At 45.3% G+C, this 17,703-nt stretch overlaps 1 protein-coding gene across 1 annotated transcript in view; it reads left to right on the plus strand.

Annotated features, from left to right (window-relative positions):
• The first annotated feature begins 4,241 nt into the window (after positions 1-4,241).
• LOC141133220 (adhesion G protein-coupled receptor E3-like) overlaps positions 4,242-17,703 on the plus strand; it is a 247,337-nt gene continuing 233,875 nt past the window's right edge. The window contains exon 1 of the mRNA XM_073622459.1: positions 4,242-4,366. Within this exon, the coding sequence (XP_073478560.1) occupies positions 4,330-4,366 (37 nt within the window). The 5' untranslated portion in view covers positions 4,242-4,329. The remainder of the gene's footprint in view (positions 4,367-17,703) is intronic.

The following is a 17,703-nucleotide window of genomic DNA, read 5'->3' on the forward strand; positions in this document are numbered from 1 at the left end:
TCTCTGACTGTCTCCTGTAGTATGTCTGCAGTCTTTGACTGTCTCCTGTAGTATGTCTGCAGTCTCTGACTGTCTCCTGTAGTATGTCTGCAGTCTCTGACCATCTCCTGTACTATAATTACAGTCTCTGACCATCTCTTGTATTATGTCTGCAGTCTCTGACCATCTCCTGTACTATGTCTGCAGTCTCTGACCATCTCCTGTAGTATGTCTGCAGTCTCTGACCATCTCCTGTAGTATGTCTACAGTCTCTGACTGTCTCCTGTACTATGTCTGCAGTCTCTGACTGTCTCCTGTACTATGTCTGCAGTCTCTGACCACCTCCTGTATTATATCTGCAGTCTCTGACCATCTCCTGTACCACGATTGCAGTCTCTGACCGTCTCTTGTATCATAACTACAGTCTCTGACCATCTCTTGTATCATGTCTGCAGTCTCTGACCATCTCCTCTACTATGTCTGCAGTCTCTGACCATCTCCTGTACTATGTCTGCAGTCTCTGACCATCTCTTGTATCATGTCTGCAGTCTCTGACCATCTCCTGTACTATGTCTGGGGGCTCTTTCTAACAGACTCTCTAACAAAAGCCCTCTCTGTGTGCATCAGAGAGACTCGCCTCCAGGTCTCATCAGTGTACGCTCTTCCTGTATTTTCTTTATTGTTAAAAGATCATGGGAGGATCCCAGGGTAATGAAGAATTTTTAGGGGAGCATCTCTGTGTTTGAGTCGTTGCCATAGAAACACTTGTAAAGGGGAGGAGTTGGTAAGATGACCATGCCCATGTAGGGGCGCCAGAAAAATTTCTGCACCCAGGCGTCTGTGACCCTAGGATCGGCCCTGGATAACAGAACAGAAAATGGATGTACAGGTGAGAGAACAGAGGCAAGAGCACACTGCAAAGAAAGTTATGTTCATCATGTTACTTGTTCACACCCATTACAGCAGTAGAAGATAACACTGGAGATCGATAACCAGGTAAAAGCTGAAGGGCTCTGATTTAGAGCTTTTCTTAGTAATAATCTCAAATACAGTTTATATTTTAATGTATAAGCTACATTCTCTTTACATTATAGAAAACCATTTTCTGAAAGAGGTTGTAAACCTCCATTTTCAAGTTGTACCTATAGGTAAGCCTATAATAGGGCTTACCTATAGGTCATAGGTGTGCGCAGCCCATTTTATTAGGGTGTGCACCCCAAAGCTCAAACACACGTCTCTTTCTCTGCAGCCTCAGCTGCACTGCACAGGGAATGAATGGGAGGAGCTCTGTGCTGAGCAGCTTCCTGTTCATTCACAAGTTGAAGCATACTAATCACAGTTTAATATGCTTCAGCTATGAATGAACACAATATATTGTATGGTTAAAGAAAAAAAGTACCCCCCAGTACTATGGGACTTTAAGGGCAAACTTTTGAAAACAAAGTATTTTGAAACATAGAAAAATGTATTATTTTATATGTTAAAAAGTGTGATGGTGTGAAACAACACTGTACATAAAACAGTACATAATATACATATAGTATGTAAGAAACACTTCTATAGCCCAGCGCGTTTTGGGAAGTTCGGGGTGAATCCCCTCTTTCTTTTTTTCCCTGAAGAAGGGATTCATCCCGAAATTCTTCAAACGCGTCGGGCCATAGGAGAAGTGTTTCTCTCATACTATATGTATATTATGTACTGTTTTATGTACGGTGTTGTTTCACACCATCACACTTTTTAACCTATAAAATAATACATTTTTCTATGTTTCAAAATACTTTGTTTCCCATAGTACCGGGGGGGGGGGGGGGGCACTTTCTTTAACCATTTAGAAAAGGAAGGGGCCAGTAAATGACATAATGACTAGCCCATGGGTGCTCAACCTGTGGCCCTCAAGCTGTTGTGAAACTACAAGTCCCATTATGCCTCTGCCTTTCGGAGTCATGCTTGTAACTGATCGCAGCTTGCAATGTCTCATTGGACTTGTAGTTCCACAACAGCTGGAGGGCCACAGGTTGAGCACCCATTGGCTAGACCCTTCCCCTTCTCTCCATCCTGAAACATCCCCTGTAACTGGTCTTTAAATGCACAGTGCTGCTCTGGACGGTCGTCTGAGGACTCGGAGGCATATAATGCTGGCTGCATAGTCGCTTGCTTGCTGGGAGCGGAAGCAGGTGGAACTCCGTGGAAACCGGAAGTTAGTTCACAAGGGTAAACGCATGCCTCACATTTTCATTTAGTTTTCATTCGTTAATGTTTTAGTTTGTCAAAAAAAAAAAACTTTTTTTGACAATCAAAATTAACACTGCTAACCACTAGAAAACAAAAAAATGGCACTGTTCTAGTTTAAAACATGTTTAAAGAGATTGCATAACCTTTTTAATTATTTTTAGATATTTGTGTAAAAGAGATTAGTTATTATGTAAATAACATTGATGTAAATCTCGGTGTCCTGGTGAATCAAAGCTATGTCCCTGAGAGGAGCCACTTGACTCCATCAACTTTCCTGACAGGGGCACGCTGACGCGGGCACCAGCAGGGCTTTTTTCAGGCAGAAAATTCAACCCCCCACCACTTCTGCTGTTTTCTTCTCCCTGCTTTACAACTGACAGCACTACACATCAGCCACACAGGATCCCCACCCCCTCCCATCTAGGAGAGCAGAGGAGGGAGGGGGTGGATCAAAACAGAGGAGGGAGGAGGCAGGGCCTCTCTTAACAGCACAGTAGAATCTCCTCCAGTCCCGCCGTCAGTCTGCACAGATGATGTACTGTAAGTAGTAGCTGCTCTTTTGCAGAAGCCCCATTGGTGTTTTTTGCTCTCAGAGCGGTCTCCTGCTGGATAGTTTTGGCTTTATTCCCTGCAATCTCTAGAGACAGCAGTGTGTGAGGACCCCCCGGGAGGTTAGCCATAGCTGAGGGGCTATAAATGTCTCATCTGTTTCCAGAAATCTTTTCATTCAACCACTTCTTTTTTGGGAGACGATTTGTGGCAGGAAGAGAGCTCTGTACTGGAATTGGGGGGAGAACTTTGTACTTGGGGGTAGAACTTGGGAGTACACAGCATACAGTGTCGTGTACGCCTCAACCCTGCACTCAGTACGTAGCGCACCCCTCAACCCTGCACTCAGTATGTAGCGCACCCCTCAGCCCTGCACTCAGTACATAGCGCACCCCTCAACCCTGCATTCAGTACGTAGCGCACACCTCAACCCTGCACTTTGTATGTAGCGCACACCTCAACCGTGAACTCTGTATGTACCGCACCCCTCAACCCTGCACTCAGTATGTAGTGCACCCCTCAACCCTGCACTCAGTACATTGTGCACACCTCAATGCTACACTCAGTATATAGCGCACCCCACAACCATGCAGTCAGTACATAGCGCACCCCTCAATGCTACACTCAGTACATTGTGCACACCTTAACCATGCACTCTGTATGTACTGCACCCCTCAACCCTGCACTCAGTACATAGCGCACCCCTCAATGTTACACTCAGTACATTGCGCACACCTCAACCCTGCACTCAGTACATAGCGCACACCTCAGCCCTGCACTCTGTATGTACTGTAGCGCACCCCTCAACCCTGCACTTTGTATGTAGCACACTCCTCAATACTCCATTCTGTAGCGCACTCCTCAACCCTGCATTCTGTATGTAGCGCACACCTCAACCTGACACTCTGTACACAGCGTGCTCCTCAACCCTGCACTCTGTATGTAGCACACCCCTCAACCATGCACTTTATATGTAAAGCACTCCTCAACCCTGCACTCTGTACACAGCGCACCCCCAACCCTGCACTCTGTATGTAGGGCACTTTTCAACCCTTGATTCTGCATGTACCCCACTCCTCAGCCCTGCACTCTGTTCGTAGCATCCTCTTCAATCCTGCACTCTGTATGTAGTGCACTACTGAACTCTACACCCTGTATGTAGCACACTGTTCAACCATGCACTGTGTGTGGCGCACCCCTCAACTCTGCACTCTGTATGTAGTGTACTCTTCAATCCTGCACTCTGCATATTTTATAGGTACAAGGAAGGTACAAGGAAGCTTTGTTTTGATTAACCACGCCCCTAAGCCCCTCCCACTGGTAAGACTTTGGCGACACAGCACATATAACGCACCACAGGTCACCCCTTGCCTTAACTGTACTTCATTTTGAAGTTCAAAAGTTGGTAGGTATGAGTGAGTGATGATTGTAGTTACCCCCTCATGTGTCTAACATTTCACTAAATTTAACTCTATATCTACAGACATTGATGAGTGTAAAGAAGACCCCTACATCTGTGGCCCTCACGGTACATGTAAAAACATAGATGGATTATACTGGTGTGACTGCATGAGTGGGTTCACAAACTCCTCCAATAATTGTACAGGTGAGTGTCATATTTTTATTCAGTCCCATATCCACCTATGTCTATTGTTTGTTGTTAGGCTTTTGATCTATGTCTTCTTCTGAAAAAAGTCTCTTTCTCCTTAGTGTTAGCATTTACTCCAAACACAATACCGTACAAAAAGGTGATCAGGTTTTCAAAATAAAAGCTGGAGACACCCTACTGACCACACCAACTTTTAATGGGATTGGGACCAGGGTGGAACAGGGGGCATGGCTAGTAGTGGCACACCGTGCAAAATGGTGGGTGTGGCCAAGCTGTGCTAACAGTTGGAGAGGAATATCATTAAAGCGGAGGTCCACCCTAAAAAAAAAAAAAAAAAACATAAACACGCTCCTTAAAATACATTAAAAAACATTTGAAAAAAAAAATTTTACTTACCAGAAATGGCTGTTGCTAGGCAGATCGTCCTAATCTGCCACTTCCTACTCTGCGGTTCTGGTCCTCCCTCACATTGTTTCCTGGGAGATGGGGTGCGATGTCTTCTGGGACATGTGTGTGTCCTAGTAGACAGGCGTCCATTCACAAAGCGCCGTGCGACTTGTGCATGCGCAGTAGGAAACGGGCAGTGAAGCTGCAAGGCTCCGCTGCCTGTTTCGCTTCGTTAGGATGGCGGCACTGACACCCAATCCGGTGGACGGATCGACCTCAGGGGGCCGACATCGCGGGCTCACTGGACAGGTAAGTGCCCTTATTAAAAGTCAGCAGCTACAGTGTTTGTAGTTGCTGACTTTAAAAAAAAAAAAAAAATGGCCGGACCTCCTCTTTAAGGAATGTCATTTAAAAAAACTGAGTCTACTCTGCTGTGGTCTTTAATGCAGTCCAGGGGTCAGGAGTAAGTAATGCACAGAATGTAAAGGACAAAAGCAATTATGACAAAGTGTGCCATCCAAGCAAAAATTTCCCTCCCCTCCCCATACAAACCTCTCACCCCCAATTGACAAAGCCACCTCCAGCACAAATTACCACTTGCCTTCCTGAATTGTACCCAAGGGACCCTGGCTTTGTGTTGCATTTGCTGGTGAGTTCATTGGGTCATGATGCCACAACTGCCCATGCTTTTTCTTGTATATGTCAGGTATGCTACATGGGCAAAAAATAGAAACAAAGTTCAGAAGTCAGTAGTAAGTGATGCAGAGGTCAGTAGTAAGTGACGCAGAGGTCAGTAGTAAGTGACACAGAGGTCAGTAGTAAGTGATGCAGAGTTCAGTAGTAAGTGACGCAGAGGTTGGTAGTAAGTGATGCAGTGGTCAGTAGTAAGTGACGCAGAGGTCAGAGGCTGGTAGTAAATGATTCAGAGGTCAGTAGTATTTATTGCAGAATAAAGGGGCAGCAGTAAGTGACGCTTAGAGGTCAGTAATATGTAACATAGAGTGCACAGAAAAGGGTCTATATATATATATATATATATATATATATATATATTTATACTATATAACATTATGCATGTTCTTTAAAGAAAACCCATACCAAGAGAAATATGTAGGCCATTGTCTGTTCCTGAAAGTGACAGCACCATGCCACAAAGTAAAAGAATACTGGTGACACCTAGGGTTCTCAGGCGAGAAGTTCCAGGGTGCATGTCTCATAGGGAGGAAACAGGGTTTTCTATTTCCTCTGGGATTAGTAAATCCTGGACTGGAGCTCAGAGGCTTTGTAGAGACTTGAGAAGGATGAAGTCTCCAACTCTAGGCCTGCATTTTGCCATTAACCAGCACACTGATTGTGTGTGTGTGTGTGTGTGTGTGTACGTTTTTTGTCAGGAAGTAGACTGTAGCTCAGGTTTACTTGACATTGTAGGACTTAAGCCCAGATACCTAATACCATCCTTTCCACACATACCCTCCCTCCAAAAACATCATGGATGGCTCAGACTAGTTCTTGGAGTAAATGGCCTTACGGCCTATTTATTAAAACTTTATAAAATAACATAAATATCATAAATAACTGTAAACTTTCTTAAATAACTTATGAGGGTAAATTCACTGTAATAACAACTATAACCCTGGTCACTGGGATCAACTTCTTAATTTTAAACCTACCAGTCGGCAACCCCTGGAGGCATTATCACAACCTACCCAGTGACCTAACCTTTTAAACTCCTCCAGGTTAACCCTTAAGGCCTGAAGGTACCCAACTTCAATCCCCATCCTTCCATGTATGGGTACCAGCAAAACCCCCCATCATATGGATGGGTACCATCAAACAACCCCCCCTAAGGACACTGATGTAAAAGTGGGTCGTAATGTGAAGGGGGGGACTGAAGACAGTCCTGTTCACACTGCAACAGCGCCACTGTGTGCTGAGCAGTGTGGTGCAAAATGCATACTGTTTCTATGCACTGCAACTGAGCTGTTTTGCATAAAAATGAATGAAATGTATTTGCATAAAGAACTGTTTACGATCATCTTTGGGTCAAGAAAGACTGAACAGTTTAGCTTTACTTGCCATTGAGTCAGAACTTTGAAATACTTTGTCCTACGAAGATATTATCGATGAGTTTGCCAAAAGAAAAGTTAGAACTAAAAAATTGTAGGGAGTTTTTTACTGCTACAATCTTTAAAAGGCATTTTCTGCATTACAGAGTATTTTCAGTCTGTACAATTAAAGCCAGTTATTTTCAGTGTTCTCGTGCGTGGAGATATGTTTTTAATTGATCTATTGTAGCAGTCATCGATAAAGGACGAGAATGGTGGTGTGTGTGTGTGTGTGTGTGTGGGGGGGGGCGGCATTGTAGGACCCGGCCTTGGGGCGGCAAAGGGAGTAAATCCGGGCCTGGACACCATATGACATTCTTTGCATTGCGCCGCTCGAACACAGTGCATCATCGATCAGGGTAAAGAACGTAGGCTCTTTACCATGTGATCAGCTGTGTCCAATCACAGCTGATTACATATAAACAAATGCCAGTAATCTGCATTTCCTTTCCTCAGCACTATCAGTGTCTGCAGAAAGGAAAGCCGATAACCGGCTTTCCAGTTACAGGGGACATATACAATGATAATCAAGGCACTGATCATCAGTGCCCCGACTATCAGTGCAGCCCCATCAGTGCAGCATATCAGTGTCCATCAGTGCAAAATTTCAGTGCTGCCATATCAGTGCAGTCTCATCAGTGCCCATCAGTGCAGCTTATCAGTGCCGCCTCATCAGTGCCCATCAAAGCAGCCTCATCAGTGCCCATCAAAGCAGCCTCATCAGTACCTATCAGTGCTAATCAGTGCCCATCAGTGCAGCCTCATCAGTGCCCATCAATGCAGCCTCATTAGTGTCCATTAATGCAGCCTATCAGTGCCCAACAGTGCAGCCTCATCAGCGCACATCAGTGAAGAAGAAAAACTACTTATTTGCAAAATTGTATAACAAACGAAGAAAACCTTTTTGGGGGTTTTTTTGCAAAATTTTCAGTCGTTTTTCATTTGTTTAGCCGAAAATAAAAATACTGAGTGGTAGGGATGAGCCGAACACCTCCCGGTTCGGTTCACACCAGAACCTGCGAAAAGACCGAAAATTCGCACGAACGTTAGAACCCCATTGACGTCAAAGGGACTCGAACGTTCGAAATCAAAAGTGCTAATTTTAAAGGCTAATTTGCATGGTATTGTCCTAAAAAGGGTTTGGGGACCCGGGTCCTGCCCCAGGGGACATATATCAATACAAAAAAAAGTTTTAAAAATGGCCGTTTTTTCGGGAGCAGTGATTTTAATGATGCTTAAAGTAAAAAAAAAAGTGAAATATTCCTTTAAATATCGTACCCAGGGGGTGTCTATAGTATGCCTGTAAAGTGGGGCGTGTTTCCCGTGTTTAGAACGGTCCCTGCACAAAAATTTTTAAAGGAATAAAAGTCATTTAAAACTGCTTGCGGCTTTAATGTAATGTCGGGTCCTGGTAATATGGATGAAAATCAGTGAGACAAACGGCATGGGTACCCCCTAGTCCATTACCAGGCCCTTTGGGTCTTGTATGGATATTAAGGGGAACCCCGCACCCAAATTAAAAAGGGAAAGGTGTGGGGCCACCAGGCCCTATATACTCTGAAGAGCAGTATACAGGCGGTGCAAACAAGACAGTGACTGTAGGTTTGCTGTTAAGTAGAATCCGTTTGTAATTTTGAACTGGTACATTTTTAACGTGTTTAGCTCCAGCCAAAAAATCTATTTTAAGCTTTTTGGAAAACCTAGGGAAGGGTTATCACCCCTGTGACATTTGTTTTGCTGTGTGTGCTCCTCTTTAGAAGATTTCATCTTACTTTCTGTCCCAATGACAAATGTTTTTTGAAAATTTGGGGTTTTTAGTGAAAGAAGGATTGGTGATAAAGCATCAGTGGAAAGGAGAAAAGTTTTTCTCATATTAACTCTTACAGGAGAGAATTTCCCTTCCTATGGGTAGATTTCACAGGGCCCTGCTGTGAAATATTAGATCAAGAATTGTAATTGCATGCCCCTGTTGAACAGGGGCAGAAAAATTGGTCCGATGGTGGTGGTGCTGGTGACACAACACTGTAAGTCCTCACAGTTACTCTTGGTGGGCGCAGAAACGGGCCCTGCTGTGAAATATTAGATCAAGAATTCTAATTACATGTCCCTGTTGAACGGGGGCAGACAAATTGGGCCTTAGGCACTGGTGCTGGTGCCACAACACTGCAACCCCTCACAGATACTCTAGTTGGAGTGCAGGAACGAGCCCTGCTGCAAAGTATTGCATAAAAATTGTAATTAAACGCCCCTGTTAAACAGGGGCTGAAAAATTGGGCTTTAGGCACTGGTGCTGGTGCCACAACACTGCAACCCCTCACAGATACTGTAGTTGGAGCGCAGGAACGAGCCCTGATGCAAAGTATTGCATCAAAAATTTTAATTACACGCCCCTGTTAAACAGGGGCTGAAAAATTGGGCCTTAGCCACTGGTGGCGGCGCCCAGAACCAAAAATGTTCTTACAAGCTATCAGCATGATCATTGAGGAGGAAGAGGATAATTACTCAGCATAACAGGATAGTCATTTAGCATCAGCATAGACAGTCTTGAAGGGATCTGACATTTCAAAAAAAAATATTTGGTTACATGAGCATCAGGTGCTTGGTAGCTGGGGTGATCCAAGACTGATTCATTTTTATGAAGGTCAGTCGATCGACCGACTCCAGCAGCACTGAATGTGCACTGAATGTGCATTCCGAAAGAACGCTGGATATAGGACAGGCCAGTAGCTCAATTGCATACTGTGCAAGCTCTGGCCAGTGATCCATCCTCAGGACCCAGTAACCCAGAGTATTTTCAGTGGGAAAGGTGTCCAAGTCAGATCTCCCCTCTCCTTGATACCACGAATACGAGGATCCTTCCGCAGGCTTTGCAGGATCAGGGAGGCTATGCAGCGTAGGTTTTCTGAGGCATTCGGTCCGGAGTCCTCTGGGTCTCTAAGGAAGACATGATCCGCAGCCACCTCCTCCCAGCAACGTACAAGTCCATGGGTTTCTTGGGACTGTAAATGATCCCTAAAGACTGCTGCTGATGCTGAGTGCCAGGCTCCACCTCCATGCTGACACAATCCTCGTCCTCCTCTTCCTGTGTGATCGGCGGGCACGTAGGAACACTGTCTGGATAAAGGGGGCCTTGAGAGCTAGGGAAGTCCTCCTCTTCCTGCCTCTGTTCTGCCTCAAGTGCCCTGTCCCTTATTCCATGCAGCGTGTGCTTCAACAGGTGGACAAGGGGGACAGTGTCACTGATGCATGCACTGTCACTGCTCACTATCCTCATGGCCTCCTCAAATGGTGACAGGACAGTGCATGTATCCCTGATCATGGCCCACTGGCGTGGGGAAAAAAAACAAGCTCCCCTGACCCTGTCCTGGTGCCATAGTCGCACAGGTACTCATTGATGTCCTTCTGCTGCATGTGCAGTGCTGCAGCATGGCCAATGTTGAGTTCCACCTGGTGGGCATGTCACAGATTAGGCAATTCTTGGGCAGGTTAAATTCCTTTTGGAGGTCTGTCAGCCGAGCACCGGCATTATATGACCGGCGGAAATGCACACAGACTTTCCTGGCCTGCCTTAGGACATCCTGTAAGCCCGGGTACCTGCCCAAGAACCGCTGCACCACCAAGTTAAGGACGTGAGCCAAACAGGGCACATGGGTCAGTTGTCCCTGTCGGAGGGCGGAGAGGAGGTTGGTGCCATTGTCGCAAACCACCATTCCTGCCTTAAGTTGGCGTGGCGTCAACCACCTCTGAACCTGCCCCTGCAGAGCTGACATAATCTCTGCCCCAGTGTGGCTCCTGTCCCCCAAGCACACCAGCTCAAGCAACGGTTGGCATCTTTTGGCCTGCGTACTTGCGTAGCCCCTTGAATGCCTACGGAGCACTGCTGGTTCCGAGGACAAAGCACAGGAAGAAGCCATGGAGGAAGAAGAAGAGGAGGGGGTGGAGGAGAGAGGTGTGTCAGAATCACCAGTAGTGGCATTTTGGAGGCGTGGTGGCAAAACAACCTCCAACACTACTACACCTTGTCCTGCATCCTTCCCAGCTGCCAGCAGAGTCACCCAATGCGCCGTGAAACTTAGGTAACGTCCCTGTCCATGCCTGCTGGACCATGAGTCAGCGGTAATATGCACCTTACCACTGACCGCCCTGTCCAGCGAGGCCAAGACATTGCCTTCCACATGCCGGTAGAGAGCCGGAATCGCCTTCCGTGAGAAAAAGTGGCGTTTGGGAACCTGCCACTAAGGAACTGTACATTCCACAAACTCACGGAAGGGGGCAGAGTATACCAATGTAAAAAGTAGCAGTTGAAGTGCTAGAAATTTTGCCAAGCTAGCATTCAACCGCTGGGCATGTAGATGGCTGGGAGCAAACTTTCTGCGGTGCAGCAGCTGGGGCAGGGAAATGTGCCTGGTACTATCTCACATCGGTGTACCGATAGCAGATTGCCCACAAGTACTTGGCTGTGACACACCTAATTCTACACCTTCATTCCGCTCAGTGCAGGTCTTAGAGAGGACTGAAGGTATAGTGGGGTTGGAGATCCCAGCTGATGAGGAGCAAGGAGAGGTCCTCTTTGTTCTTTGGTGTGGGTCTTTGAGGTACGCTTGCCAACGAACTGCATGGCAGGTCAACATATGTCTGGTCAAGCATGTGGTGCCCAAGCGGGAGATGTTTTGGCTACGCGATATACGCTTGAGACATATGTTGCAAATAGCAGCGGTGCGATCTGATGCACTCATCTCAAAAAAGGCCCACACCAAAGAACTTTTGGAATAACGCGCAGAGACAGCAGCGCCCTGCACATGCGGAGTTCTGCGGTGTGATGCAGTCAGTGTGCTGCCCTTAGGCTGGCCCCTGGAGGGCATCCTGCCTCGTTGATGATGTGCCTCCTCCTCCTCTCTCCTATCAGGCACCCACATGGAGTCAGTGAACTCATCATCCCCTCCCCCCTCATCACTGGAGCAAACCTGGTAGTATGCTGCAGCAGGGGGAACATGACTGCCAGATTGCTGTCCTTCTTGGGCACCCCCTCTGTCTGGGCTCACGTTACTGCCTTCCTCTAGCTGAGTACCATCATTGGAGCCTTCAAAACGCTGGGCATCCTCCTGGAGCATGTACCCAACACTGTGGGCAAACAGTTCGAGGGACTCCTCAAAAGGACATGGTGGGGCTAGGGAAGGAGTCACTGATGCCATTGAGCTGAGGGAAGAGGCCACGTTGGCAGCTGCTTTGCCAGACAAAGTACCCTAAGCACTGGGTGAGAGAGGATGAGGAGGATGAGGACGGCTTGGTCATCCACTCGACAAAGTCTTCCGAATGTTGCGGCTCAACACGCCCAGCTGCCGAAAAAAAGGCCAAGCATGTCCCACGGCCACGTGCTGATGAGGATGCACCATGTCCACGACCAGCACTGTTGCCTCTAGACACAGAGCCTCTTTTATTGGCTTGTGACTGTCTGCCTCTCCTTGTTGGCCTTCCAGACATACTATTGGCCTGCAGTGAGCTACTGCAGCTAGCAGAATCAACTGCCTGCCTTTAGTATTATTAGTATGATAACACCTGCACTTGTCTTCAGGTAGCTATACTGTAGGTGCAACTGTGCAGGGTACATAGTACAGTAAATGGAAATACTTCAATGAGCCTACACATGCACCTAGCTGCAGGTAGCTATACTGTAGGTGAGACTGTGCAGAGTACACAGTATAGTAACTAGAAATACTTCAAAGAGCCTACACAAGCACCTGGCTGCAGGTAGCTATATTGTAGGTGAGACTGTGCAGGGTACACAGTACAGTAGCTGGAAATACTTCAATGAGCCTACACAAGCACCTAGCTGCAGGTAGCTATACTGTAGGTGAGACCGTGCAGGGTACACAGTACAGTAACTGGAAATACTTCAAAGAGCCTACACAAGCACCTGGCTGCAGGTAGCTATACTGTAGGTGAGACTGTGCAGAGTACACAGTACAGTAACTGGAAATACTTCAAAGAGCCTACACAAGCACCTGGCTGCAGGTAACTATACTGTAGGTGAGACTGTGCAGGGTGCACAGTACAGTAGCTGGAAATACTTCAATGAGCCTACACAAGCAACTGGCTGCAGGTAGCTATACTGTAGGTGAGACTGTGCAGGGTACACAGTACAGTAACTAGAAATACTGTAAAAACACCTGCCTGTCAGTACATTAGGAAAAGAAGAACAAGATCTAGCTAAACTGAATGCAGTGCATATATATGTATATATAACACCTGGGATGCATATATATACACAATGCACTGTAACTGCAGCTAACTGACTCGACCTGCCCACTCTATCTAACTTAAATCAAATGACACTGTCTGTGTCTCTCTCTCTCTCTATCTCTGTCTCTGTCTGAGCGCCGGAACACACTACACAGGGCTCCTGTGCAGACGGCCTTATATAGTGTGGGGCGTGTACTAAACCCCATGAGCCATAATTGGCCAAAGCCTCCTTGGCTTTGGCCAATTACGGCTCTCTGTTCAGACGGCGCTGTAATTGGCCAAGCATGCGGGTCATAGTGCATGCTTGGCCAATCATCAGCCAGCAATGCACTGCGATGCCGCAGTGAATTATGGGCTGTGAGGCGCCACTCGAATTTGGTGCGGCCCATATCGTTCGTAATTCGGCGAACAACCGAACACACGATGTTCGAGTTGAAGATGGGTTTGATTCGAACACAAAGCTCATCCCTACTCAGTGGTGATTAAATACCACCAAAAGAAATCTCTATCTGTCATATGAGTACAGTGTTGTATGACCGCACAATTGTCATTTAAAGTGCGACAACGCTGAAAGCTGAAAAAACCTGAGTAGGAAAGTGCCCAGTATTGAAATGGTTACAAAAAAAAAATAAAATAAGGTCATTTTGAAAGTGATTACAGCAACACATCTCAAAAAGTTGGGACAGGGCAACAAATAGCTGGCAAAATAGGTGGTACTAACAAGGAAAAGCTGGAAGAACATTTTGCAATTAATTAGGGTTATTGGCAACAGGTAATGGGATTGAGTATAAAAAAGCATCTTATGCCGCGTACACACGGTCGGACTTTTCGTCTACAAAAGTCCGACAGCCTGTCCGACAGACTTCCGACGTACCTTCGGCGGACTTGCGGCAGACTTTGTTACGAACGGACTTGCGCACACACGACCACACAAAAGTACGACAGCCTAGTACGCGGTGACGTACACCAAGTCCGACGAGACTATAAAACGGAAGTTCAATAGCCCGTACGACACCCTTTGGGCTCCTTCTGCTAATCTCGTGTTTATCTCGTGTTAGTAGAAGTTTGGTGAGAGACGATTCGCGCTTGTGAGACTCGTATTTTTCAGTTCGTTTTAACTGTTGTTCAGTCTGTGCTTGTGAGGTTTGTATCTGCTTTTCAGTGCGTTTGGTCAGTTGGCATTGAGAAATCTTTGTTTTATTGGCCGCTCGTTCCTGATTTTCAGGTCGTTCTTCACAGGCCTTGCTGTTCTTCAGTGCGTTCTGTTTAGTGCGTTCTGACCAGCCGACCGTTTTGAAGCCATGTTACCTGTACGTACTCGTCGTCGAGCTCGTGCATTGTATGTGCTTGGTGCTGTAGTTTATTCTTCAGCCCAAGACCAGTCCATGAACAGGGCGAGGAGGAGTTCATGGACCAAGAATTGGTTGCTTCAGCGTGACCAGTTCTGTCACATGCCTTTGCTCCGTGAGATCCGTGAGAATAATCCTGAGGATTTCAGGAACTTTCTCCGGATGACGGACCCCGTTTTTGACCGTTTGTTGGCTTTGCTGACCCCCTATATCAGCAGGCAGGATACCTGCATGAGGCAAGCCATCACTCCGGAGCAGAGGCTGGTCGCTACCTTGCGGTATTTGGCCACAGGGAGAAGCCTGCAGGACCTTAAGTTCTCGACAGGCATCTCCCCCCAGGCTCTGGGGATCATTATCCCAGAGACCTGTTCTGCCATCATACAGGTCCTGCAGAAGGACTATATTAAGGTAAGATATTTTTCTTTTATTAGCATCACATGTTCTTTTATGTAATCTTTGATAATATAATGTATTTCTTGCTTCAAACACTACTTACCATCATTGCAATATAGTGTGAATGTCCCCTTTTTATCCTCACACATGCTGGATTTTTTTCCTGTTATTTTTTGTCATGCATGTATATTTTCCTTCAATAACCTTCCCAGCATGAAGTGATGGGAACATATCCACCTAGTCTACTCATTTGGAATGTATTTTGTTTGAGTGTATTTAGTTTGCTGCTAATGAGCAATTATCTAGATTTCACAACCCCCCCCCCCACCTAAACTCACTCCAAATAGTTTGCTGCTAATGAGCAATTATCTAGATTTCACACCCCCCCCCCCCCCCCCACCTAAACTCACTCCAAATAGTTTGCTGCTAATGAGCAATTATCTAGATTTCACAACCCCCCCCCCCCCCCACCTAAACTCACTCCAAATAGTTTGCTGCTAATGAGCAATTATCTAGATTTCACACCCCCCCCCCCCCCCCCCACCTAAACTCACTCCAAATAGTTTGCTGCTAATGAGCAATTATCTAGATTTCACAACCCCCCCCCCCCACCTAAACTCACTCCAAATAGTTTGCTGCTAATGAGCAATTATCTAGATTTCACAACCCCCCCCCCCCCCCCCCCACCTAAACTCACTCCAAATAGTTTGCTGCTAATGAGCAATTATCTAGATTTCACAACCCCCCCCCCCCCCCACCTAAACTCACTCCAAATAGTTTGCTGCTAATGAGCAATTATCTAGATTTCACAACCCCCCCCCCCCACCTAAACTCACTCCAAATAGTTTGCTGCTAATGAGCAATTATCTAGATTTCACAACCCCCCCACCCCCACCCTCGTTAAAATTTGCTGGAATGTTCTGTGGTGTTGATTTGTCTAAAGCAAATATATGTGGCACTTTGCAAAATGCATGTGCACTCTACAAGTGCATTTGTTCCAGTGCTTTAGTAAATGAGCAGAAGCTCTGCTGATTTCCATCATCAAATCATATGCAAGCCTCAAAGTGTTTTCATTAATTGCCCTTGCATGTGATTGTGTACTCCTTGCAACATGAATGCCTTTTTACATTACCTCATTTACTGTAAGCTGGTTAGCAACTGCACCTGCAGAGTGCGACAACTGCAGTCTTGTAGCCTTTTTAGTCCCTAAATTCCTGCGTGTCCTCAAAGTAATTTTTTTTAGGGATTTCACAACCCCCTAAAATGTAATCAATGTTCCATCAGAGGGGGTGAGCAATCTGATAAGTGTGCCTTTCCATATTAGTTATTCCAGAACAATTAAATTATTGAATGTTATACTGATGCTGGGGAATAATGTTTTTAATTGTCTAATTTTCTTGCAATGTTAGCTTACAAATTAATTGATTTTGGTTTTCTTTTTTGATTTCCCAGTTTCCTTCAACGCCACAGGAATGGCAGACTGTGGCATCCCATTTTGCCAGCCGTTGGGACTTTCCCAATTGTGGAGGGGCTATAGATGGGAAACATGTCCACATTGTGCCACCACCCCATTCGGGGTCATATTATTTTAATTATAAGGGGTTCCACAGTATTGTTTTAATGGCGGTGGTGTCGGCACACTATGATTTTTTATATGTGGACGTGGGGAAGAATGGCCGGATGTCGGATGGAGGAGTATTTGCCCAGACGGAGTTCTGCCAGCGTCTCCAGAGTGGTGGCCTGGGATTGCCACCTGATGAGGATAACGTGGAAGGACTCCCCTTTGTCTTCATTGCCGATGAAGCCTTCGCTCTCAGCAAGCACCTCATGAGGCCATTCCCCCAAAGAACACTCACCCCGGAGAGGAGGGTTTTTAATTACCGGCTGGCCAGAGCTAGAAGAGTGGTTGAGAATGCGTTTGGAATTCTGGCCAGCCGGTTCCGCCTGTTTCAAACAGCCATTAATTTGGCGGAATACAAACTTAATTTTATTGTTTTATCGTGCTGCATTCTGCACAACTTTTTAAATAAGCATGCTCCAAATTATATAGGCACAGTTGGGCCTGAGGCCGGACAAATAGAAGCCAACCTTCCAGGCCTGGATACTGTCCGTACTGGCTTGGCCCCCCAAAGTGCCCGTCAAGTTAGACAGCAATATGTTAATTATTTTATGGGTAGGGGGGCCATTGCAATGGGCCAGGATATATAATTTTTGACAATAAAAAAATTATTGATGAAATCTTGCATTATATTTATTGCTTGCCTTTCTTTTGGGCTGTCTCCTAGGTTATGGTCGAGCAGTTGTAGTGCCAACTGTATTGTAATTTTAAATGTCTAAATAAGCTCCATTGCCACTGTAAACAACTTTTTTACAATTATAACTAAAATGATACTGAGCCTTGAAATAACAAACCACACATTTATTTAATTCCTATAAGGAGATGTTTTTATTAATGGTTGTTATGCATTCAGTTCTGCATTTAGTATAAAATGTTCATTGACAAAAATAGAATGATATCTTAATAATGTAGCAAAATATAATTATATCTAAATATTTATACCTAAATCCACAAAAAAATATTTTTGGCTTTTTGATTTTCACAAACAGGCTTTTTTTTTGGTTTTGGGAAAATCAAGTTTTGTTTTGTGTTTTTTTTTTTTTTTTTGTTTTTAAAGCAATTTTTGTGTTTATGTTTTTATTTTTTTAGCAAGTTATTTTTGTTTTTATTTTTTTTGAATAAAGTTTGTATATTTTTGTTTTTTGGGTTTTTTAAAATCAAGTGTTTTTTAATTTTTTTTTTTTTTTTAATCATGTTTTTTATTTTTTTTTGGTTTTTTAAAAGCAATTTATTTTTTTTTTT

This window comes from Aquarana catesbeiana, linkage group LG03, assembly GCF_042186555.1.
Source record: "Aquarana catesbeiana isolate 2022-GZ linkage group LG03, ASM4218655v1, whole genome shotgun sequence".
Classification (NCBI taxonomy): domain Eukaryota; kingdom Metazoa; phylum Chordata; class Amphibia; order Anura; family Ranidae; genus Aquarana; species Aquarana catesbeiana.